General features: G+C 40.1%; 1 protein-coding gene across 13 annotated transcripts in view; it reads left to right on the forward strand.

The window, feature by feature from the left end:
• SGIP1 (SH3GL interacting endocytic adaptor 1) overlaps positions 1 to 26,894 on the forward strand; it is a 213,359-nt gene that overhangs the window by 119,523 nt on the left and 66,942 nt on the right. For 8 of the 13 annotated variants that reach the window (XM_059135758.1, XM_059135762.1, XM_059135759.1 and 5 more), the window contains 6 exons: positions 11,915 to 11,939; positions 12,860 to 12,911; positions 14,477 to 14,562; positions 17,629 to 17,721; positions 21,122 to 21,196; positions 23,327 to 23,827. In XM_059135758.1, the coding sequence (XP_058991741.1) occupies positions 11,915 to 11,939; positions 12,860 to 12,911; positions 14,477 to 14,562; positions 17,629 to 17,721; positions 21,122 to 21,196; positions 23,327 to 23,827 (832 nt within the window). Of the gene's footprint in view, positions 1 to 3,029; positions 3,042 to 8,756; positions 8,769 to 11,914; positions 11,940 to 12,859; positions 12,912 to 14,476; positions 14,563 to 17,628; positions 17,722 to 21,121; positions 21,197 to 23,326; positions 23,828 to 26,894 lie in introns of all 13 variants that reach the window. The other 5 variants (XM_059135767.1, XM_059135768.1, XM_059135769.1 and 2 more) reach the window with 2 other exon arrangements.

Genomic DNA, 26,894 nt, shown 5'->3' on the forward strand with positions numbered 1-26,894 from the left:
CTCATGCTCTTTCTCTCGCTCAAATAAATAAATAAAATCTTTAAAAAAAAAAAAAGTTTTAATCACCATGAAGCCTGGAATGAGAAGGTGTGGGGAGGAGAAAAGAACCTTATCATTTGTATGTTCATGTTTATTCTTCTGATTCTAATTCAATATAACACATTTAATTCTAAGAAAAGGCTAAGAAATTTACCTTCTAATCAGACTTTAATTCCAATGTCTGAAATCATACCTAGAAATACAAACTCACATTCTGAAAAGTTCATCCCTTGAGACCTGCTATGATAGATAGACATGATCTATGTAACTCTCCTTTGGAAAGATCCAAGGTTATTTTCCAGGTTCTGTGATCTGTGAGCTTTTAGCTATGTTGTTTCTAGATCCCAATGCTGATAAGGCTCTGAAATTGGGTTAATCTCTTTAGGGAACTTGGTCTCTTCCGTGGGCCCAGCCCAGCCAGGCTCAGGGGAGGCAGATTAACTGGAAACCAGTCCCAGCCCTGATTCTTTGTAACTGTGTGGTCTTAGAATTCATCTGAACCTCCTTTTCCTCAGTGGTAAAAGGACACCAACTGCATAAGGTAAATCAGTAGCAGTTTTCAGTAAACATTAGCTGTCAATATCATCCACAATATTTGATCCTCACAGCATTCCTACAACAAATCTGTAGCCCTGCCTTAGAAATTACTGAATTAAGGCACAGGACATCTTGCTCTAAGACCTCCAGAAAATAAGTGGTTAAACTAACTTAAATATAGAAAAGCTCCTGCTCCTCTTTCCAGGGACAACTCCATTAAAGCTATTTGATTTTAACCCAAGAATTTCTTTTTGTCTGTAGGTTGCAAACATGGGCATTAATAATTTTCATTTCTCTGTGTTACTTACCAAGGGTCTGGGGCTGAAAGTCAGCCCCTATCTTGACCCTGAAGCATTAGTTTTTGGCTATAAGAGAACATTCTGCCCTGGAGATCAGATCACATACTGTTTGTGCAAAGCAGTGCTAGTTCCTGAGAACCTTTGTGACATATATTCGCCCCTGGGGTCACTAATGGCAGAGAGATCAACAGTTAAGTGGGAGCTAAGTGAAACATTTAGAGGAGCTGGTGAAGGAACATTACAACTGGGGCCACATCCCTTGAGGCATATACAATTCAACTTTATTTCAGAGTGCAATTCATCTTTCTGTATTTTAAAAGACATGATGCTTCAAACATTTTCTAGTGTTTTAATGGCCCCCCAAAAGGGAATTACTAAACCTGCTTCCAATGCCTCCTGTGTCCCTAGCACTATGTTTGGGACCAGAGAGAGTCCATTCGTGACCATTACTGTGAGCAATAATGGAGTGGAGACACCTAAATGACACAGGACAATAAGAACTGCAAAGAATATGCTAGCAATGTGGACCTTTGTTTTCCCCCAAGGCTAATAAACACCAGGCAAACAGAAAGACCTTTAATTATACGTGGTTATTGTGAAGAAAAGGAATGTGCTGTGATCAGACAAGAAAAGGGAACAACCCATTCTGAATGGGGAAGCTTGGGGAAGGCCTCATGGAAGAAACGGTCACGGCCCCGAAGAATAAGTAAACTTGTGACTGAGGGCTATAGAGGCAGCCTGAGCAGAAGGCAGGGAAGTGAGTGAGGTGATTCAGCATTCAGATGGCCAGGAGCCTCTGCGGTTAAGTGTGGGCTTCCTATAGGTGGGAGGTGGGGGGTGGGAGATAAAGAGTGAGGGTAAGTTAGAGCCCATCGTGAAGGCACAACTGACGTAGAATGGAGCGTGTGTTCTATTTTCTGAATAATTGGGAGGCTCTTTAAGGACACAGTAATATATTCACTTCACTATTCTGAAAAATAATTCTGCAGGTAGTGCAGAGGATGAATTTAGGGGGTGAAAGTGGAAATGGGACCATCAGCTAGGAAGTGTGCACAGAAGGCTCATGGAGCACAGCTTTCTACCAGGGATGAGGCCCTCACCATGACATTTGCTCAAGAAATAAAAGAGCTTTCCCAGAGGGCCAGGGACCACTCACTGGGACAATAATTTGCTATTGTTTATGGGGAGTGGGATGGAAGAATTGGTGACTGTAGCCAGGGTATCCTGAAAGGAGATGACAGGTACCGGGTTCCCTGACAAAGTTGGAGCTACTGGAAAGTCTCATGTTTTAGGTTTATGACCATGCTCAACTGTATTGCAATAATGACATCTTCCAAATCCTTTCAATATCACAAAGCAAAATTTTCTATTTTCAAGGCACAAATCTATTTGCTAGAAGCAAAGCATTCAAAAGAGAGCTTAGAGTGTCTCCAAGGGAGGCCACACCAATGCCTTCTATAGCTTGAATTTGTAGGGGAGGCACAATGTGATCTCTACCCACCTGGGTGTTCAGCTGGGTCTCTAATGAAAAGGCAGGTTAGAGAAAAACATACAGAAGTGTAGTAGCATGTACATTTCATGTATACGTGGGAGACCCCAGAAAAATAAAGTAACTTAAAGAGGTGGCTTTAAAATCTTGAATTAAATACCGCTATGTAGAGAAAGGGAGGGGACATAGGCCTCTGAAGAGAGAGCAGCTGATCTTTAGGAAAAATAGGTGGGAAGAATATTGTGTGATCAGATTTGTTTCGGTGAGGTATTGACTTCTGGTCTCCTCACTTGCGCTAAGACTCAGGGCTCCCTGATCAATAACACTCCTGGGAAGAGGATTTATGACAATTCTCAATATATCTCTAGGTAGATTAGGGTCGATCAGAGAAAGAGTCTCCTTGCATTTACCGTTTTCAAATGCTTACAGTTCAAAAATCATCAATATAGTGAAGCAGCAGATTTGGGGGTGCATGTTCTGCCACCCTTCAAGCTAAAGCCTGTGACCTGGGAATGACTATGTCAGATGCCCAGAGAAAGCCGTTAGAAGAGCAGTACCTTGAGAGCTGCTTTGAGGAGGATTATTCTGAGCCATATCTGTTTCTCTGAAAATACATTTCACCTCTCTCATTTTCTCTTTTTCTTCTTCATGCCTACGCTTTCTAGAGGAAAAGTCCGGTAAGAAACAAGTCCTTTCCACATTTTGGCCAAATGTGACTTCTATTCATTTTCATCATCGGCATAATGACTGACTGTGTTTAACATCTAAACAAGATTTTGAATTTTAAAAACAAACCTTCGTGAACCAGGACAAGGTCTAATTATGCCCCATGGGGTAAAAAGGAAGTCGGTTGCTAAGTGATTTTATAAGTCTGTTATGAAGAGCCATGGTGTAATTTTGGGAAGATTCACCTCTGCCTCCATCAAAGGCATATGATTAAATATTTTAGGTATGAAGTTTCATTTATTGCAGCTTCCCCTTGGATTGGTCAAGCTACATATACATACCATGAGCTAGGCAAACCTTTTAAGTTAATTTCTGGCTTAATGCCCAACATGATAGCATCCGTCAAACGAAGGCTTGTGAAGCTGGCCTAGAAGAGGGAAGTTGTCTTCCTTCTTTTATTTTTCAGCGAATCAGAAAAATATCTGCTTCCAGAGTTGTCAAAGAGACAGAGAAAGAGGATCTTTATAAAGTGCAAAGCAACTCTTCCACACTCCTTTTTAGTACCAGTGGGTGATTTTTAGTGGTAGCATGAATCTGCTATGATGTACCTACATCTTTTTTTTTTTTTTTCTAGCAACGATGAAATAGATCTACTAGAAAAAAAAAAATTCAATGTTCTCTTGTCGGTTACCTGGTATATTGGGAAAGTGTTTCCAGCATGCCAAGGCTCAGCTATCACGGGTAACCTCTCCACAGAAAATCATGGAAATCTGTGTTTCCACGTTAACAAGCACTGAGAAATGGTTGGTGGTTGGTTGCCCTTAACGCACCTAAGTGGATGGTGCAGTAAGGGCTCCAATATGTCATCCCGTGCATTGCCCCCAGCCTGGCAGTCTCTGTACCACCTGCAGGCTACCCCACCCGTGGCAAGTCTGTGTGATAGGAGGGAGGAGAAGTGGAAGACACAGAAGAACAAAAATGGGATCAAAATACTAAAACACATCAAAGTACAAACCCCAAGTCTTTTGGTTTCTAAAAATAAAATAAACATATTATTATTATTACTATTACTACAGCTACTACTAAACTGAATGGCCACTTCTGAGTAATTGAGCGTCTCTATTGTATCACATGCTACGTGGCATACAATTTGGTTGGTGTGCTTTAATAGCCTTTCTTTATATTTTGCCAAATGCCCTTATTCTTGACTCTGAATCTTTGAATTATCCAGATTTGGCCACTTCAAAAATTGACTCAGTTGGGTGGCCTGAACTTAACCCGTGGTGAACTTAACCCCAAAAAGCTCTCCTCCTCATTGGTTTTCCCCCATTGTCCTTACTTCAATTTTAATTGCAAGTAAGCCTTGTCATTTTGAGTTGTGTGTCTTTAAGGACGAGTCCTCCTGTCACTCCCTGGCCTCATTTTCCTTTGGAAATCCTCTTGTTGATTGCTCAGTCTGGTTGAGTCTTAATGACTATCTTGGTTAGTAGCGAGGTCTTTATTTTCTCTTCCCAAATGGCGTTTCAGAAGATCCTCTCAACTAGGTTCTATTGGACATGATAGGTATTCACTGTAGTCTGAGTTGTAATGGATACAAGAATGAATTTAAATATAGATAAAGACCTACTAGGGATGGGGGTAGGGGTTAAGGGCTTGCCTGATAGCTGGCCTTCCCCATCAGCATTAAAAAGCAAGTAAGAAAATGGGCTGGAATCAAAATAATATGCATAATGATCACATATTCTAATTCTTTCCTAGAAAATTCTCTAACATGAATCACTGAATTTGCTATTACTAGCCTATATAAAAATATTTGTTTGGTGCTTGGTAGCTTTTCATGCATTTTCCTCCTGTTCCCCATAGCACTGAATTTAGCATCTTGTAAAACTTCAAAACCTGAGGCTGACTTAGTGATTTTGATGAGCAAGACAGATTGTGTTTGGTTCCTTCTTTTTATAAATATCTTAAAACACTTACCCTCATTGGCTAAGACTAAGGTATTCCAGTAGGCGGACTTAAAATTAATTCTTTTGTGCAAAAAATAACAAAGCAAAACTGGTGTGGAATAAGGACACTGCAGAAACTATGAGGACATAGGCTGAAATATTATTTTAGGGAGGCATATTTGCAAATTATATATGTTCTAGAAATACAATATCTTCTAACCCAAGATCTTCATTCTAGTGACCAAATTATAAATTATTAATGTACACCCACTTTGGAAAATAACCTCAAGGTACAAAGTAAGAGTTATCTCTTATTTGAACATCAAAATAGAAATGGGGGAATAATAAATGTTGCCAAAACCTTTTCCGGAATGTATCCGAGGATTAAGAGAAATCTAGGAATTGAGCAATTAATATTTAAATAGAAACACAGGCAATTTGTTCAGAAAGGGAATAGACCGATTGCAAAGTCCCTGTTTGAGTAATCAGATGAAGTAATAAGAATAGTAGATAAAATTTACTGAGACCTTATTATATGTGACACAGATCCCTGCAATCAGAGACAGATTGGCCACCTGCAGATTCTGAACAGCGGAGTAAGTGTTTTGTTTGCTTGTGCAGTTAAAAACAACTTTAGCCCCATTTATAAACCAGAATGTTTGAAATTTAAAAAAAAAAAAAAATCAGGATATGCTTCTTCTCTCTCAACAACTTTGAAGATCTGGCAGCACTAGGCCCAAATTTTTGCCAGGAAGGCATGGGAGCTCCTGAGTCATGGTGAATTCCCCAGAGCTTCGTGAAGACTTGCCCTTACCAATGGCACCCCTCTCCTTGCCCTGTACGCTTCTGAGTTTGCCACTCAACGTGTAGTGTTTGGCTTACATCAAGACCAGGGTTTGCCTGGGTAGCTCAGTCAGTGAAGGGTCTGATCCTTGATTTGGACTCAGGTCCCAAAATTTGATCTCAGGATTGTGAGATTGAGCCCCACGGGCGGCTCTATGATGGACCTAGAGCCTGCTTGAGATTCTCTCTCTCCCTTTCCTTCTTCCCCTCCCTGGCCCTGCACCACAAGCTCTCTCACTGTTTCTCTTTCTCTCTCTCTAAAAAAAAAAAAAAAGAAAGAAAGAAAGAAAAAAAAAATCTAAACCAGAATATACCAAGACGGGATACAAATGACTTTCCTTCCACCTTTGAAGCAAATTCTATATATTGATAGAACAAAGATAAAACACTAAAGGCTTCAAAGATCTTGGAAAATGAGAGGAGAGGGAGTAAAATAAAAAACAGGCAAAGGCCCTCCTCTCCAGTTCATAGATTTTGCTGTCAAAATTGCTGTTCAGCGGAGCCTACAGGTGTTTTATGCACCTTACTGGTGATAAATAATGTATACGGAGCCCTTCAGTCTGATGTGTAGAATTCTTTTTCTTTCGAGAGTTTCAAATAGCTCTTAATTATGGGCTTTGAGGTTTCCTAGGTCTGACCTCTCCACAGCTTCTAGCTGGTCCTTCTGTGTTCATGCTTGTGACTGCATGAATTTGAACAGTTTTCCCCAGATAAAAAGCATTTTCCAAGTGGAGTTTACAAAATGCTTTTTTTTTTTTTAAACAACTTAGTTAACATGCAGTCAAGTGTTGGTTTCGGGAGTAGAATTCAGTGATTCAACACTTATATCCAACACTCGGTTTCATCCCAGTAGGTGCCCTCCTCAAGGCCCATCACTCATTTACCCCCTCCTCCCGTCACCTCCCTCCAGCAAGCCAAATGCTATCTTATGATGTTGTCTTTTGCTAGAAAAAAAAAATACAAACAGGAACTGTTGACGCTATGGTGATTGCTGTGAATTGTGTAAGACGGATGTTTCATTCACAGACCTGTGCCCCTGAAGCAAATAATACATTTTATGTTAATAAATAAATAAATGGAAAACCATAAGGAAGAGAAAATACACTTATAAAAAATTTTTTAATTAAAATATAGGTTTTTAACTCATTGGAGACTAAAATATGGCTTAATTTGTATAAGTTAATATGACAATTTATTTTAAAAAGTGGTCTCTATAATCTTAAGAAAGTTTCTTTGAATATAAGGTTCTACCTCTATGGGTACGATGTGCATTTTATTTTGCATTAGTTTTCATAATTTCATCTTAGGGAAATTTGTGTCACTTTTAATCCTCTCTTTGCTATAGTTTGTTACTTTTAAAAGTGAATTTTTTGTTATGAGATCGAAGTTAAAATCATAAATTCCCACATTTTCTTCTTAGAGAAGAATTTTAGTCTGGTCAGTAAAAGAATTATAAAGTCTAAATTTTCATATAAAATACTGAATTCCTCTCAAAATACAGTATGAATTAGTAAAAGAACTTAAGCCCAGGAATATATATTCATGAATGTTTTTTCTCTGATTTTATATAAATTACATCCACAGATAACCGACAAATGTATAAGAAAGGTGGAGACAACGTAGAGTAGAACCTGGAAAATCAGGCAAATGAGAAACTCTAAAATATTAGAAATAAAATTGACAAGAGTAAATATGCCTAAAATAATGAGTTCTGTTACAAAACATTCAAAACAGGAAGTAACCATTCATGGTTCTCTGCTTTAGGAGCCCTCCAACAATATAATGTAAGAGTCTCTGGTTCAACCCATTCACTAGCTGTGGATCTTAGAGACTCAATTCCCCCTCTTTATCAATAGACCATTGGACCGGATATGCATGGAGGCCTCCCAGGTATAAAACACCAGAGGCTTGTTTCCTGTCTGGTCCTAGAGTAGAACAGTCCTTTTCATTTGAGCAACCTTCTAGATACTTACATGTTTGTGCTCCTGGCCTGGGTTTGGGGATTTGGGCAATACTGGGTCCCAGGTAGCCTTTAGTATCTTCATATTTTGAAAGCAAAACTTGAAGCAACGTCTTTTCCCCCACTCACAAAATAGCCACGATTGTTACTGAAGAAAAATTCTGAAGAGAGAGGGAGAGTAACCAGAGGTTGTTGGGGTCCGATAGCAGTCATAATCCAGGTGTGAGAAGTGAAAGAAAGAAGTCCTATGTCTGCTCTTTGTGTTATTCCAGACATCGCCTGCTCACCACTGTTCTACTGATGCTGGGCAGTTTGCATTGTTGCCATCTGTCCTTGTTAGGGGCTCCTCTCCCTTCCCATCACAGCTCTACCCTTTGGTAGAGGCTGCCCAAATCACCAGGCCAAGAACAAATAGTTACCAAAAAAAAAAGTCCTCATCAGCATTCGTGCCGTAGTACACCAAAGAGAAGAGCCAGGCAGAGAAGAGGTCTTTCTACCCCTGCTCTCTGATTTGGGGAGGCTCCAATTTAGTCCAAATCATGTGGGAAATGAATTACACCTATGGCATTTGGCAACACCCCGTCGTGTGTGGAAATCTACTTTTCTCTGTCATACCTAGTCTCTAAAACCTCCTCTGCAAATAATCTGGAGAGAAACTCCTTATGACAAAACGTGAAAAGTTGTCAGTGAAGTTTTCTTGGATGTTTCTTTCTTGTTCTTGCATGCCCATCACTGAAATGGTACGCCCCACTAGCGAAGCTACTTTGTACCACAGAGAGCTTCTTTTAAGGTTCGCCAAACCTCCTTATGGTTTAATAAGCCACAGGCACGATGACTGCCTGTTTTCCTTTGGCCTGGTTACTTGGAGTGTATGTTTGGTTGGCTGTTTATGAAGTCCTCTATTACCCAAATCCTGTTGACTGATCCATCATTCTCTGACTAGGTATCTGTTCTCTCTTCCTTTTTGCTGATCACAGAGGCGCAGCCCGGTAAGAACTCTCAACATTTTTACCTTGAACGTGTATAGAGAAAAATGTTGCCAGGGTGAGGTGGCCAGGTTTGGCTTCCCATTAAATTTATGGTAACTCAGTATGAATGAAGCAGATGAGTTACATTTACTGGCTGGAAGCCTCTGGTCCTATAAGCATCAAGAGCATATTTTAGAATTATCGGAACACTTTTCCACAATAAACTAAATTAATACATAGACACCCAACCCCTAGTGCCAAATTTGAACAATGTGTGTAGTGGGGGGGGGGGTGTATATGTGTGTATGCAAGGCCTGGAGACTGGCCAGAAAGCACGTAGAAGTTTACAGCAAAAAGATACTAAAGACTAAGAAAACTATAAGGAAAGTAAGGAAACAATTTTTAAGCCACATTGTTTTAAGCCTGAATTTAAGATAAGTTCCTGGACCACAATTTACTTTGGTTAGTATACTGATATTACATAATAATATATAATCATAATTTCCATCTTGGGAGGAAGAGAGATGTTTTCAGGTCAACACTCCTCTCTGTCACATAAATCTATTATTTCACCAGCCGAAGTCGAATCACTATGAGTTTGCATTGCTCCAAGTGAAATCTTGGTCATTTTTCCCAGGGTGAAGAGTCTGATGAATTAAAAGCAACAAAAAGAGAAAGGTCTTTGCTATGTTTGAAATGACCCCCTCTGTGACAGGGAAATGGGACTGAAAACAATGCCCTTGGGCCTATGCCAGTTTGAATAATCATTAGGTGAGGCCACTAGTCTGCCCCAGCTGGTAAAGCCGGTGGTTCTCTGTTTCCACCATGTAGCCAATGATCAAAGGCAACACGCCCAGGGACTGCTGTTTGGGTGTGAATGACTCCTCCCCAGCATATAGGCAACATTTCAGATTATGACAAGTTCTTTTTTTTTTTTTTAAAGAAAAAAGAGGAAATTAATTAAAAATGAAGGTGATTTATTCACAACATACATGTAAGCAACAATCACTAAAAAGAGGAAAATGGGGTCCTTTGGAAAGGAGACGACTTTTTAATTCAATGGGCTTTTTCCTGACTGTGGTTTGTGTGGTGGACAAAACCTTAACCTTGTTCTAGACTTGCCACGCTGCCGCTCCAGGCCTCCAGAGAGCTGCATGCATGACCCAGCTGACTGGGGCCATGTTCTTGTCTGTTGCCGCTGACTTGCTGCTGAGCATTCCCATTATCTGTTCCTTTCTAAAGTGATATTGTTTTTTTCTTCCTAATGTCTCAACAACAGAGTTTTCTTGCCGTACCTTGCTTGCACTTAACTGGTGATTGTTTATTCATGAGGAGTATTTAATAAGAATATTACTTGGCCTTCTTGCTTAGATCCTCTCCACAATAAACAGCTACTGAATGCATGAATACACCTGGAACCACTGAGTACAAAAGAAGTCTTGTACCTTCTTCGGTTTCATACGCATTACATTTTTAATAAAAAGGGTAAGATAGGGAGCCGAAAGATCTTCAATACTGCCTCTGGGGTCCCCTATCTCTTGGATTTCAGGTCTTGTAATTCTAGATGAATCTGGTTCCCTCATTGATGACCTTGTGGCTGGCTACTCGGTATCTTTATTACACACCCATAAGAAAATCTGACCATCTGAGGCTCTGAAAGCAAGAAAAACATTTTAATTCATTTAGATGATTTGATCTCTTATTTTTGTCCATAGAGCCTTATCTTCTAAAAGCCAACCTGTATCCAAACTCCCATACTAATGACTGTAGCTGATTTAATGACTATATTTAATTTAAATGCTTATTAGTTTAAATAAACATGTTAGCTTAAACATATGAATTTAAAATGTTTATTCATTAAAGTAAATAAAATAAATATCTATTTAAAAAATCTTTTCTAATAATGGAATAATTCTCTATAATGGGACAGATACGCAGATCGTGTTATTAGGCAAGACAAGCAGAAAATAAAGTTTGAAAAATTGAGCCATTCACTAGAAAACATCTAGTGAATTCTTGCTCAGATTGAAACTGCCCCTCTACTGTTAAATGAGCTCAAAATGAGACAGAAAATTCTAATAAGTCCTAGGAAAGAAGATAAGAAGTTTCTTCCAGGTCTGTTACAGAGACTCTACGTCTGGTCCTGTGTTGTTAATGTTGCCAAGTGACAGAAGAGATCTACCTGTGACCAGCCACCAAGCCCTGGGCACACCCTCTGGAATACTTTCCAATACTTGCCCTTTCCCACCCCCAGCACCAGTCCCCACCATTCTCCTAAGGCAAGCCCTCTCCAGTCATGTCCTACCCATGATGCTCTTTGTCTAGGGCTCTCCTTTTCTGCCAGCATCCCATGCTTAGAAGACTTCAGAGCAGTTTTGAATCAGATTTTTTTTCTAATCAATCTTTCCATGATGGAAATGTGATGGAAATAAATTTCTGCTAGGGTATTATAAGAGCAAGGCATGACCTTCTCAAATTATTCCTGTCAGGGCTGTTTGTATTCCTACAGTATCACAATGCCTTGATCTAAAGGAATGACTTCCAGGTGGCAGAGAGCCCTGTGGCAGGCAGGTGGAAAAAATTGGGGTAGGGAGGGCAGCTGGAGAGAATGGAATTCCCTGGCCCCTGATTACAGCAGAATATCCAGGGCCCATGCCTCCACAAGTTTTCCTTCCCTTTAACATTTGTTGAGTAGATCTTTACAAATAACATTAGTAGAATAATGATTATTTTTACTAACAATTCATGGACTACCCCTACCCTGATAAAAGCAGAAAATACTCCGAATACATTCTATTATTTTCAAACATCAAACATATAAACATATATTAATCTTGGATTTATTTCTGATAGACTTCAAGTTTGGTTTTTTTTTTTTTTTTAATAGACTATTCAGTGTTTGCTTAATTTGCCAAATCTACCCAGGTAAGGGGTTTTTCTGGTTCAGGAGACTTATGATTACCCTCCCTTTATAATCCTTGAGTAAAATGAAAAACTGATTTATATGTGTGTATCTACAGTTTCCAACTTGAATGCAGTTCTGAGAAAGATTTCATTTATCCCCATCTGCATTTCTGAGTTCAGTTGAATTGCAATGACAGAAATATACATATTGTACATAACATATATGTGGTCTTAAACCTTATAGTGTCTATTTCTAATTCTAGGGTGCAATTAAAAGGAACTTATCCAGTAAGTATATCCTAGCTACCAGAAATAGAGTAAAATTTAAAAGGAGAAATAGTTCCTTGGCTCTTAGAGCATATGTATATATATTTGCATTATACACTCTTGGGCTTGATTTTTAAGGCTCATGAATGCTTTACTTTTACAGCAAAGAAATCTCGTAATGATAAAGGAGCCTCGTGGGTTCTGAGTGATTAATATTTAAATTCTGAAATGAATATGTTTCTGGAAAAACATTGCAATCTTCTTCCTAGATTTGTCAATTCTTGCTTTATCATTTGCCTTTACAAATAAAGTTGATCAAGTGTGTGTTTGCTGAAGGGGTGGGGAGAGGAGAAGGGCAGAAGGGCCTGAAGATAGATGCAACTAATCCATTCCTAATGTTATCGGATACAAAAATTATAGTCAACCAAAGTGATATAATACAGGTTATAATTTATGTAGGGCATGATTTTCCTCTGCTGCATATAGCACATTCTAGCAAATTCTAAATTCATGTAACATTTTCTTGGCATTTCAAGAAAAGAACAGGCAAAGAATGCTGGATTCCTGTACTATGTACATATGGCCTGGCTTAGTATTCTCTTATGGTAATTGGAAAGCGGAACTGCTCGAGGCGGCAGACATTCGAAGAATGGTAGGCTACTCCGGTAAACTCTGCAATATCCAGCTCTTCTGTTTGACAGCTTATCATGGTAATTCCTTGGTTAATTAGGCTTTCCAAATGCCAGATAAAATGGTACTACATATGTTTGATATGTGGCTGTTACACTGCCCAAGTAGAGGGTTTGTTTTGCAAAATTTTCATATTGAGTTGGTTATTGATGGAACTTAAATCTCTAAGTGTTTCCAAACATAGCTCATAAGACATAGGAGAAAGAAATAGTAAGAGTATGCCTAAAAGCTTTCTTTGTCCTGTACATCAGGTGAAGAAGTGGCGAGACCCAGGCGTTCCACACCAACGCCGGAACTTGTAAGGTGAGCATGGAAGGCTTTAATTGTGTTTCCTAGAAGGCATCATGCAAGCATTCCTTGTTAATAATTCAGCAGATCTCCTTTAGGCTGAATTTTCAACTTCTGTTAGTAAAGGCTCTGCTCATATGTTAAGTCCATAGCATGGTTCAGGTATGTTACCATTTCTCACAAGTGCAGCTGGAGAGAGATCCATAGGGGGAAGTACTGTGTAATCACCTAGAGTGACTATCAGACATGTGCAGGTGCCTCACTGATGGGAGGGTTGGAGTCTGTGTGAAGAGGTCTTTTGGTGTTTGGGGTACATGATTGTATTGCCCTATGAAGAATACTCTGTTCAGTTGGTTTCAATTTCATGATACATTGCACCTGTCATACACCAAAAGAATCTTTTATTTTGTTTTTTTGTCTTTAGCAAAGCATTGTATTTTGCACTGTGTGTTCTTTGGGTTAATATTGTACAAAAGAGGATTGTTTTCCAGGAAGACTACTATTTCTTTCTTTCTTTCGTTTTTTTTTTTTTAAAGATTTTATTTATTTATTTGACAGGCAGAGATCACAAGTAGGCAGAGAGACGGGCAGAGAGAGGTGGGGAAGCAGGCTCCCTGCTGAGCAGAGAGCCCGATGCGGGACTCGATCCCAGGACCCTGAGATCATGACCTGAGCCGAAGGCAGCGGCTTAACCCACTGAGCCACCCAGGCACCCAAGACTACTATTTCTATTTAAAAGTTGGATCCTTTTCATTTTGTCTCCCTCTCCAGCCCCACTCTTTCTTCAACCTCTTAACTCCTACTACACACACACACACACACACACTCATACACAGAACTCATCTGGATCAATGAGGGGGATCAGGTCTGGGAAGAAGTGAAGATTATGGAGCCTTTTGTTTATAATCAGTTTAAGTAATGATTGGGAGGAAGGGTAAGATTTTAATTTATTCCCTCCTTTCCCCTTGATTTCTCAATGTTCTTCTTTTTCTGGAATAGCCTATGTTTAAGGTATTAGGAGATTACAGCTAGTCTATTGTGTGTGTTGGTTGGGGAGACAGGATGGTAATTAGAAACTAATAGACCTAGTTTCTGATTCAAATACAACCTTCTTGGGTGACCTGTCATTTAACCTCCCTATGCCTGACTTTCACTAATCATCAAGGGCATTAGCTCAATACAGAGATGTGGTAAGGACAAATGTAAATGGTTTTTGAGATTTGAAGAGACTAAGGTGCTTTGAAACAAACTGTTGTGTCTAGTATTACCTCTTCTAGGTATAGAGAATCATGATGATTTGAAAGAGTTTTTCTTTTTCAACTCATTTCTACTAGACCATCTCTTTAGTTTCCCATTGAGAACCAGGGATCTAATCTCCTAGTGATTCTCTTGGTCCATAATACATTTGACATTCTTACGTATACTTTCTAGCCCCATGGGGGCCTGCGTACATGCCTGCATATGTACACAAGTACACACATGTCTATCTGACTCACCGTGAAAAATATTTGAAAGCTTGTCTATCTTTTTAGTATTAATATTCCCTTTCTCTCTGTTTTGTTTTAATCTATGTGATTTAGCAAAAAGCCTACAGATGACACGGTGGCCCTTGCTCCCCTCTTTGGTCCACCATTAGAATCGGCTTTTGATGAACAGAAGACAGAAGGTAAAAAAAAAAAAAAAATGTGTATCTCTATAGATTTTTTTTCATTAAAGTATAATTTGCCTAGAATAAAGATGTGTTTTGAGCCATGTACCATCAGATCCTCATAGGAAAGAAAAGTTCTGATCTAGGGCATGTTGTTGGAACAAGAATATCATTTGCAAACCTCCAGTACTTTAGGATGTGAAATTTTACTTCCGGAAATATCAAGTAGCTCACAAGTACACTTCTCAAAAGTGGTCAGTAAGAATTACTGCAAATGGATACAGATCACTGGGAATAAGTCAGGGAGTAAGTGCTCTGTGAGCCAGACGGTCATCGTGGTAGATCCGGACCTTCACACTCCCAGGCAGAGTCACTGTCACCGTGACCTCACCTCCCTGACCACATTTACTCTGTTCTCCACCTTGTCAGTGGAGGTGTCAGTTGGGTTGCTCACAACAGACTTGTTTGCAGGCTCAAGACCCAAGAATGACCTTGAATCATTGAGCAACTTACCAGTAATGTTGTGGGGAAAAAAATCAATTCGGCCATTATTACTGGGTTTACCTACTAAATATTTACTCCTAGAATTAAATATTTAACTTTTTAAAATTAACCATCTTTTTGAGATGGCTATAAATAATGTATAGCTTGCTGACATAAATGAAGCTTTTTATAAAAGGGATCTAATTTCTTCCTGAAGTGTATTTATGCCCAGTACATGTATCTCTGGTGTGTGGTAATATCATTTGATCTGAAAACACTATGGCTTATGTATTATGGATGTTATTTTGTATACCGTTGGGCAAAGAAATCAAATCTAACTGTTAAAGGCAACAGGACTTGAAAACATAATGAGTAGACTAAGCTACAGAACCAAAAAGACTCCAAAGTACAGGGACTTAAACAATATAGAATATTATTTGTGTTTTATGTCAACAATCTAAATTAAACAATATAGGACTGGTATGATGGGTCTGCTATTCTTAACCCTTTTTCTCTGGGTCCAAAGGAGCTGATCCAGCTCTCATCATCTCCCAGTTAGAATAAAGTTAGGAGCCGGTGGAGGGCAGTGGGGGAAAGACCAGTATACTCACTGCCAACTCCTGTGAGAGCAAGCTCTGGGAGAGACATACATCACTTTGACCAGAGCTACTCAGAGAGAATTCAGTGTCGTATGGCCAGACAGAACTTTTTAACAGCAGAAGAATGGAGAATCGATACTGAAAGAGAGCTAGCAGTCAACCACATCAAAACATTTTTCAATAACTTAGTTAGGAAAATGTGTCAGGAACATCCCTAAATTTCTCCTTCAGGGATTTGAATGTCTACAACTTAGAATCCTAAGTCGAGGTGACCTTGCAATGAGGCTATTGGTTGTCTTATTAACTCAACTATGATCAGTTTTGTTTTTAAATGACTAAACTGTGTAGTGACTAAAGGTGGGATTTGATTTGTTGCCTTTGAATCTATCTATTAAAGGAATCCATGACTGTATGGAAACTGGATTTACAAAATAGAGAACAGTTCTTAAAAAAAATCAAGGTGGTGTCCCACATCAACTCCGTGATCAAATCACATCTTCGGATAATATTTGCTTTCATGTTAAAACAGAACAGAACTAAGACCGTCTTTGGGTTTGTGATGGAGAGGAGATACACACCTGAACTTATCTATGGACCTGGCTTGCTTTGTCTTGAGGTGGTCTCATCCCCCAAAGTTCTATAAAGTTTCAACATTTGCACCAAGTACACTAGCTCTTTCAATATCCACACTCACCTTTCAGATCTACTCGCTCTCACTTCTTTTTATTGATTCTCACATCACTAATTAAAAAAGGCCTGGGGGGATTAAAAAAATAAATAAATAAAAGGTCTGGGGAGGAAATATGTATTTTGGAGTCAAGTGTGCATGCCCAGGATCAGATCTTGGCTCCTCTACCTCACAAGGTAGATCTTGGGCACATTATCTAATCACTTTAATCTTCGCTTCGCTTCCTCTGCTGAAATTGGTACGAATATCAACCACCACTGGGTGGTGGTGTGCAGATCAGAATATCTAATATAATAGCTACTGGCCTTGGGATAAGTGTGTTATATGGAGTTTGTATACATTTATTTATATGTATTATCTCCTGTGATCCTTTTTAGTAACTTTCTGATTGCTCTTATTATCTCTATACTGAAAGAAGGGAAGCTCAGAGATGCCACAACTGGCCCAAGGCCCTACAGCCTAGCACTGGATTCAAATCCACATCCCACTAACTTCCCAGCCTGTAATTTAGCACATAATGAATTACAGGCAGTGCCTATATAAATCCTGGCACTGGATACGTGCAGAGACCTGGTTGTTCACATGGTTACCATAGCAATTTAAAAAATTAAAACACGGAGACAGAAGAAATAGAAACAAATTAAGTTCAATGTCATTAGACCCATAGGCCTTAATTTCTCTGATTTTACTTTGGGTGTTGAAGCCCTTATTTATTTTTCTGGTTCTCTTAAGATATTTACCGAACATTTTAGAATAATTTTGTTTCTCTTTATGATTATGGAAAAGGCTTATTTAAAGACACTATATGATCCTTTAAAGATACAAACCACTCTACAGAACCCAGGAATTCTCATTTTTGAAAAATATTCACACCAAACTTTAAATAAACCAACTTGAAATGACCGCCCGTGGGATTAATGCCTGAACCTTCAAATGGGCACCAGAAATAGGGCCAGTCCATGTTCTGCCTTTCAGAAAGTTCTTCAGTGACCAACCGGGAAGAAAATACAGATGCTGTATTTTGAAAATTTTTATTTAGGTATGTGTGCACACACAGACATCTCCACCATCACCACACACACAGGCACGCACACACACACACACACACACACACACTCCACTGCCATTTGCATTCTTCGCTTGAAAGGCACAAGGAGCAGCCCACTTCTAAATTACTTTGCTAGTACTGAGGCAAGTGGGAGATAATTTCGCAAAGCTCAACTTTACATTGAAATTTTACGTTTTAAAATCCAGGAACTTTTTTTTTTTTTTTTTTAAATCTCACCCTGGGAAATTTTCTTTTTATGTTTCCAGTTCCTTTAGATCAGCCTGAGATATGGGGTTCAGGCCAACCAATTAATCCAAGCATCGAGTCGCCAAAGTTAACAAGGCCTTTTCCCACTGGAAGTAAGTTATGTGTCTGCTCTGTCTGGAAAAATAAGTGACTCATTTTACTGTCTGTCTGCATGGTGAAATTAGGCAACTTGTAGAAAGTACGTAAGCAACGTTTGTATTATATAATATTAAAAAAAGATGTGATTCTAATAGGCGTCAGAGTTAAAGGGGCCTAGGGCAGTTTGTCAAGGCAAGAATAATATATCAAAATAAAATTATTAACTTTGAATCATTATGTCTTCTGACATCCCATAGACACATTCCTTCCTTCATTCATTCAAGGTGCATCTATAACAGAGAGAAGCAAGGAAGGTAAAGAAACTTACAGTGCTCCAGCTACACACAATCACACAACACAGAAGTGAACAAATCAGATGGCCTCTGAGAGCCCTACAGGACAAGGAGGATGAATGGGACAGAAAGGACACACTGAGATGAAAGAGGGATAATTGGAGAGCAAGAGAAATGATGCTATTTGGTGGGGAGCTGAAACAGGAGGTCAGGACAAACTTGTCTCAAACCAGGGGCCATGAGCACTGCCATTCCAGGATGCTCCCCACTTCCTCCTGAAGATGAAGATGGCCCTTCACCTGTAGCGGGTTGGGCTGTTTGGCCTTAAATGGATTGCTCCTCCCGTCAAGCCACCTGTTTGATGGATTTCTTGAGTTCTCATTTCAGTGGACTTCCCATAGCATGTGTGCTTGAAAAAGCACTCCTTAAAATGCCCGTGGGAGGAAGACTCGGTCTCAGAGAAAGGAGTTTGGAGGGACGGTGGGATGCAGAGGATATTTTCATTTTGTGAAGCTCACATCTACACCAATTAATACTTTTCCAGTTCAGCATGCCCAGGGTTCTGCTTTATGGGGCCTACAAATAATCACTGGAATTAACCAAGGGGATTCCTGATCAAAGGCCCGAGAGGTTGTTTGCTGGAGATACTGCTATAAAACCATGTGATCGGGTCTTTGCAAAGATATTTCTCTCATAAAACAGGATAGGAAAAACTGCATCACCAATAGCTATTTTAAAATCTGAACTTTTAAAGGTGTGCTTTGAAAGAATTCGAACCCCAGTGCTGTGATTTTGAATGTTTCTCTCTGCCACTGGGAAATAAATCCAGTGAAAACGCTCTAACTTCCTTGAAAAGCTTTCTTTAGAGACCTGAGCCATCCAGCTTATTCCTAGAAAACCCACCCTAAATGCCAGGAAAGTCCATAAATGAAATGTTTACCTAGATGAGGTATTGATTTTAAGAGCCATTATTGGCATTTTCGAGTTTTCCGATTTTTATGAGGTATTGTTACACTTAGTACAGCTGTTGTATAATCGATGTGTATTGTATACTTTGCTCATTTTGTGCTTGCAGCATAAGTTTGCTATTTTAAATTGTTAGGGTCTTACAGTGTTTTATGTTTTTGTTGATTATGACCTCAATTTTCGGGGAGAAGCTTAGTCAAAAGCAGAGCCCCTGATGGACTCCTAACTTCTACGGAAAAGCATGACCCATTGAGGTGTAGTTTCAGAAGCTCCTAACCTAAGATTAGGAACCACGTATTTCTATGCTTTAGGATGCTGCTGTCAGTCATGCCTGTCGTGTAGAAAGACAGGATGGTCTCTAAGTTAAATGAAGTCACGTGGGGGTGGAGTGACAGGAAGGAGCTCTTCCCAGTGCAAGCAGGCAAAGGGTAATGCCGTGCTCCCTCCGGCCAGGGCCCAGCTGACACGCTCCGCTTTTAGGTTATGGAAGGCTGGACTACATTCAAGATTCACAGACAAACTTGTGTCTAGTTTATGAGATCAATGTGAACTCTTTGAATCTACCAAATGTAGCCAGTGACAGAAAAGCATGCATTTAAAGAGAGAGTAAGAAAAAAAAAAAAAAAGTACCTGTTGAAACAGGAATCCCTAACTTTTTTTTTTTTTTTTTTTAAGATTTTTATTTATTTGAAAGACAGATCACAAGAAGTCAGAGAGGCAGGCAGAGAGAGAGAGAGAAGAAAGCAGGCTCCCCGCTGAGCAGAGAGCCCGATGCAGGGCTCGATCCCAGGATCCTGAGACCATGACCTGAGCCAAAGGCAGAGGCTTTAACCCACTGAGCCACCCAGGCACCCCAGGAATCCCTAACTTTGCCTACAAAATGACAAATCCAGTTCAGAAGGCTGAGTCTCTGGGCTGGGGCCATAAGACAGTACTTTTTCTATCTCAAGAGGTTTGGTTCACCATCATTTTTACCAAGGGAATCTGTGTATTCTTTGCTGCTCCCAATGATACTGCCTCAACTTTTAAAAATATACTAAAAGTTAAGATGTATAACTTTAAGACATCTTTCCAGACTCAATCTAGGCAATATTATCCTGACTATATTAAAACCCCCTCACCCAATATGGTGAGTGCTGTGAATTGTGTAAGACTGATGAATCACAGACCTGTACCCCTGAAACAAATAATACCTTATAAGTTAAGTAAAAAACAAACAAACAAACAAAAAAACCCTCACCCAAGCCTCCATCAAGCCATTCTCATTCCTTTCACCATACCCTGGATTGTGATCATCTGTAAACGTGGTATTCATCCATTCAATCATAAATTCCTTAACCTACAGAGGTTTCTTTTGTTCAACCCTGTGCCCCCAGTTCCTAGTACAATATGAAACTTTGCCGGTGCTTGAAGTTTGTCAAATAAAGGGATGAATGAATAAAATGACGACGTTAGTATCGTTATCACCTGACATCCTTTTGACAGATTCTTTTCATCATTAACTGGAAGAATCTGGTTTATGCCTTCATCAGAAAGGATGAATACCCAACTTTTTTATCAACATGGATGGCACTGGAGGAGATTATACTGAGTGAAATAAGTCAAGCAGAGAGAGTCAATCATCATATGGGTTCACTTATTTGTGGAGAACAAGAAATAACACGGAGGACATGGGGAGATGGAGACGAGAAGGGAGTTGGGGAAATTGGAGGGGGAGACAAACCATGAGACTGTGGACTCTGAAAAACAATCTGAGGGTTTTGAAGGGGCGGGGGGTGGAAGGTTGGGGGGGCCTGGTGGTGGGTATTATGGAGGGCACATATTGCATGGAGCACTGAGTGTGGCGCATAAACAAAGAACTCTGGTACACTGAAAAGAAATTTACAAAATTAAAAATTAAGAAAAATAAATAAATAGGATAAACTAAAAAATAAAATTAAATAGGATAAACTGATCCTGGGAGGGAAGAATCTGAATCTGAATGGGTCTTGCTTCCATTTCTTCGCCCTGAATTGAGAAACAGTTAGACCACTAATGGTTATAACATTTCCAATAGCAGGGATATGAATGAAAACCCAAATCCTGCTTACCTACAGAAGATTTGTAACTTACAGAGAAAGTGATCATTGATGCTTGGTTTCTCGTGTCTTTGCAGCACCTCCACCACTGCCTCCCAAAAATGTACCAGCCACCCCACCCCGAACAGGCTCCCCGCTCACAGTTGCACCCGGTAAGTTTCAGTTTGTTTGGTGCTGGGAGGATAACAGCAATCAGCAGTGGCCCTGGACTTCAACCTGCCCCGGACGTGTCAGGAGCTGTAGAGACTCCAGGATGAAAAAATTTGCACTGGGCTTTCCTTCCATGACAATTTACTATGCAGACTTATTTTAAAGTATCACTTTCTGGTTTCACAAAAAGGTTCTCTTTCTCAACTCATTTTTCCTCGGTATCATTTTGTTGAATGAAGGCTGCATTTACTTGTGAGATGAAAGAAAAAGAAAATCTCAATATTCCAAGTCTTCGTCCAATTGGCATTTCCCTTTGTTGGATCTCATGTTAACGATTTAAAAATTAAAAATCTCAAGGCACAATTCATATTTTTCCCAAGAGCCAATCATTGTTTTTCTAGAATTAAAACTGCCTAAGCTACAAAGACATAGAATGGTTCCCAGGATGTACAGTCTATGGGTGAGCTTGGGAGGTGGGGAATTTTTTCCCCCCAGGAATCATTATTATCCTGTGGCAAAGAGCTAGTGTAAGGATAATGAAATATGGAAAAGAATTGCCACATGTCTTTAGACAGACCTTTTCTAGGGCATCTCTTTACCTTCTATTAAAATCAATATTACATACTCATGCAATTTATAATCTACCTTGTCCTCCTGGGCCAGGAAGTCAAAGCAGTAATTGCTATGTGATGTGTCTGGGCCCTTCGAATATGGTTCCTTATCCCCTTTGGAATGCTATTGCTGCTTTGTCCTTTGCTATTTTTGCAGCCTGGTGAGTTTGATAGCTACAGGTAGGTATTTATCTACAAGACCAAGTGCAATGCATAGTCATTTTTTGAAATTCATATTGATTAAAACCCAGCGAAGAGTCATCCAGAGAGTCACAGGTAAAGGTGTTTGCAAGTTCAAATCATTTTGGCTCCTTGTATCCCCATAAATACTTTAGGTATAAATAAATCTACCAGCGACAATATTATAAATAGTGTGGGGCATGCAACCTGCTACCCCATTTATCTGTAGCCTTGGAGCCCTGAAGGTTAATTCTTTTCTATCATGAAATATGGAAGAACCAAGCCAGTTCTTAGAACCAATGAGTTATTTAAAGATGCTTCAGCTCATGCTTTGCAATCACTCAGGGAACAGCTTCTAATTTCGATAACCTCAGTGGGTAAAAAGTGTACTGCTTCATGTTGCAGTTGCTTTCAAACATTTCCTGCCAAGTGTAGAAGATAGTTTTGAATTTTTGTCTCTTATCACTGATAAGAATTAAAGAGAAGAGCTGAGGCTGATGTTGTAGCAAAACCGAGACTTTTCTGTTTCATGGCTCCAGATAGATGTAGATCACAGTTATACCTACAATGTTCACAGCTTAGACTTGATGGGAAAAGAAATGATCAAGATGTTTTGACAGTTTTCCTCCCTACTAAATACCTATACAGGTAACAGTTCTGATAAGTAGTAGATGTCTTCTCAATAACCTGTGTGTGTTGAATGTGGGATGTATATGTGTGTGTTTGTAAATATACGTGTGGGGATATTTCTTTAAATGAACTTTGTATTGTGTTTCTGGTGTTTTTAAGGCAGGGGATGTACAGCTGATTTTGATACAATAGTTTTTTTAAACTAACAGATATTCTTAGATTCGGCATACATTTTAATAAGCTGGAACAGACAGTCTTGATCAAATATGAGGGTGATTCTCGGCTGTCAATTATTTTTCTACGGGGCTGTCTATAGGCTAGACTTTCTGAAGGGACCTCCCTTTTGGAATTGCAGTTCCAGAGCCTGAACTCTGTGAACCTCTTCCGAGCGCAGCCTTTTCAAAGGGATCACCCTTCGCCGCACTCTTGTGAGCAGCCTTTGAGAGCGGAAGAGCGCTCAGCGCCCCACGGTGGTAAAAGTAGCTACCTGGGGTCACCCAGCAGAAAGGGTAAAACCACAATCTAAAAAAGTGATGCTCACATTATGGGGGCAGAGAATGCTCTCCTCGCCTTCAGCTCTGATCCGGGTTATTTTCATACCTTGCTGGGCAATCTGTTTACCATGCTTTGCCTCACCCCTCCCGCCCCCGCCCCATACAAATAATTTTCACCAAGTCGATTAAAGTTAAAAATCAACTACTTTAACCACAGGAAATGACCAGTCAGCCACAGAGGCCAAAATTGAAAAACTACCATCAATCAATGACTTGGACAGCATTTTTGGGCCCGTGTTATCCCCCAAGTCTGTTGCTGTTAATGCTGAAGAAAAGTGGGTCCATTTTTCTGATACGTCCCCGGAACGTGTTACTCCAGAGTTGACTCCAAGGGAAAAGGTGGTGTCCCCACCAGCTGCATCAGACAACCCATCTGACTCCCCAGCTCCGGGCCCTCCGGGCCCTCCAGGCCCCCCAGGACCCCCAGGACCCTCTGGTGGTCCTCGCAATGTACCGTCGCCGCTCAATTTAGAAGAAGTCCAGAAGAAAATCGCTGAGCAGACCTTCATTAAAGATGATTACTTAGAAACAATCTCATCTCCCAAAGATTTTGGGTTGGGACAGAGAGCGACCCCACCTCCCCCACCACCACCCACCTACAGGACTGTGGTTTCATCCCCTGGACCTGGCTCGGGCAGTGGTACGGGGACCACCAGTGGTACGTCTTACTGTTTGAGTGTGCTTCATGTGACCGGGAATGGCCGTGGCTGCTGCAGCGTGAGCAACACCTTCCTCCTGCCTGGCAGTTGGCTTTAGAGCTTCAGCCATCCCTCCTCTGGTCTGGGTGTTCTGTGGCCCCATGGCATGTCCTAGTGCATCGAATGCTCACCCTCATAGTGCAAGTCTGTGATGTGTTCTGCCCTGCACCCTGGTCCCAGCGCTCCTTGGGAGCGCCCTGCCTTCCACCCTGCTGTTAGGAAGTGCATATTTTTTAAAGAAGCTGCTTTGTCATTGTTTGGACTTCAGGAAAGTTCTAGAAAGGCAGATTTCCTAGCCTAGAGTTTCATGTTAAGTGTCTAATTTCCCTGTCAGATGCCTGTACAAGGACGTTTTTTAGTTTGTTTTATTTTGTTTTCAGCTTTATTATCATTGGCAAAATTATAAGATATTTAAAGTGTACAGTGTGATGACTTGAGCTATAGATTTATATACATAGTGAAAGGACTCTTCCCATCGAGTTAATTAACACACCACATATTTACCTTTGAGGGGTGGGGTTGGATAGGGGGAAGGCAAGGACATTAAGCTCTATTCTCTCAACAAATTACAATTATACAATATGGTGTCATCAATCATACAATACAATTATACAATACAACACTGTGTTATGCATTAGCTCCTCAGACTGTATTCATCTTATAACTGAAGGTTTATACTGTTTTTTTCCCAAGGGTCCTAATTTTGGTAGGTAGGTCACTGTGTTCTTTCTTTTTCTACTTTTTTTTTTTTTCCAGTTCTTTCTTTTTCCGTAGAGGGAGAACCATGTTAACCCCTCTAATTACTTCAGAAAAAAAGAAGTAAGGTTTGAAAATGAGATTCTTAGGGGACAGCAAAAAGAACGTACCTTACTACATCCACAGTGTATCAAGTTGCCCCTGAAGACAAATTATTCTCTGATTTTATCTTGGTGAGCTCATCAGCTATGAAGTAAACTCAAAGCATGGTGACAGGTGATGGGGAAGTCTGTCAGAAATGGACATTTAGGACTTTCTATGCAAAGGTTGATGTTGAACCTGACATTTTGGTTTCCCTTCTTTGAAGCTTCATTTTGAGTTCCCATCATATAAGAGGATGGCAACACCTGCCATGCACGCTGAAGAAAGATGAAGATTTTCTAATGTCTCTTCTTCCATATTTTTTCTCCTACTGTTGCTCACATTGATCTGGCAAGAACCAGCCCCCTTTGCCCCCAGGGCCTTCCCTCCTGTACCTGTAGGTTTAGTTTAGGCACCTTCTGAGTACCATGAGTTTTTTGTTTTTCATTTGCTTTGGAAGAGGGGACCAAGTTTATGCTATTTCGATGCAGTAAGAGACCGGAAGGAAAGACATTTGTCTCCACTCTAATACTCATTAATCATTGCTGCCTCTTTCAGTGGAGTAGTTCAGGGCTTGCTCTGTGTTTAAGAATTCCCGTGCTTCAAGCATCCAGTCTGATCAAGGAGAGGGCTGGAGAGTCGCCTATACCCCACACAAAATCAATGTTTTTCTATCACTGCCTGTGTCCCGGGTGCCTTCCTCCACTGAAAAAGGACAACTACCTAATATGCAAATAAATTTGGGGCATATTGTGTTAAAACAAAATTAGCAGTTTTCTTTATCACAGGACCCCTGAGAACCTTTAATTTGCCAAGAATAACAGATATAGTTTCTTTTCCTGGTTATCATCTTAATCCTATGTGCACATTGCTTCGTCCTTACAACAATCCCATGTGATAAATGCTCTCTTATTTCTCCTGTTTTGCAGCTGTGTGAACTTGGGAATACTGAGGCTCAGAGATGTCAAGTAATTTTCCCAAGTTTACACAGCTACAGGTGACAGACTTGGGATACTCAGTCATACTCAGGTCTGTCTGATTCTAAGCCTGAGTTCTTAACCACAGGGCTCTCCAGGCACTCTTTTTTTTTAGCATAACAGAATTCATTGTTTATGCACCACACCCAGTGCTCCATGCAATATGTGCCCTCCATAATACCCACCACCGGGCTCCCTGCCCTTCAGAACCCTCAGATTGTTTTTCAGAGTCCATAGTCTCTCATGGTTCATCTCCCCTTCCAATTTCCCTCAACTCCCTTCTCTCCATCTCCCCATGACCTCCATGTTATTTCTTATGCTCCACTACTCTTAAAGTTTAGTTACAAAATCTCCCAAACTTATTTGACCACTGACACCCACCTGTCGGGACCTGTGTCATCAACAGGGTCACCAACAATTCTCTCAAAACCCTCTCTCTCTGCACCTCTCAATAATTCTAAAGGGTTAGAGCACCCACCTTCATCCTCTGTTGCATTTTTAGATCATTTTGGAGATATAAGCCTCCTTACTTAACTGTAAAGGTAATAAAAGAATCGTAATTAAAGCCTTCATTTCAAACTTCAGACCTGTCTCCTGTCAGAGAGGGGAGTGCTTCCAGAGTCTTTTTTTTTTTTTTTAATAAACATATATTTTTATCCCCAGGGGTACAGGTCTGTGAATCATCAGGTTTACGCACTTCACAGCACTCACCAAAGGCTTCCAGAGTCTTAATGGTGCTCTCCTCCCAGAACGAGGCTCTCAGTCTTCTGAAAAGACTTCTAGAGGAATAACCCCCTTGTTCCAGTGGTGGGTCACTGTGCTTGCCTCAAAATGAACAGGTTTAGTTGGGGAAGGGAGGACAGGGCAGAGTTGTCGCTCATCTGTTTCTTCCATCACCTTCCACAAGACTCTGGAAGATATTTAATTGAATTGACCACTGATCTAATGAGTGAAGAAGGGAGCCTTAGCTTTCTTTCTGAAATCTTCAAGAATTTTGTTGTCATTTCTCTGTTTAGCTTCATAAATCATTTGAAATTATTTTTAGGTGTTACCAGTAAAGACTATTGATTCTTAATAATTGAGCTGGAAAAAAAAAAAAACCTTATACTTTGCAGATAAAAGATTGAATTTCTAAGTGGAAGATTGAACTGGGTCAATGAAGCTCATGAATAAATAAAACTTTGCACAATTATCTCCTTAATTAAGTCCCAGT

This window comes from Mustela lutreola, chromosome 10 (assembly GCF_030435805.1).
Source record: "Mustela lutreola isolate mMusLut2 chromosome 10, mMusLut2.pri, whole genome shotgun sequence".
Lineage (NCBI taxonomy): Eukaryota > Metazoa > Chordata > Mammalia > Carnivora > Mustelidae > Mustela > Mustela lutreola.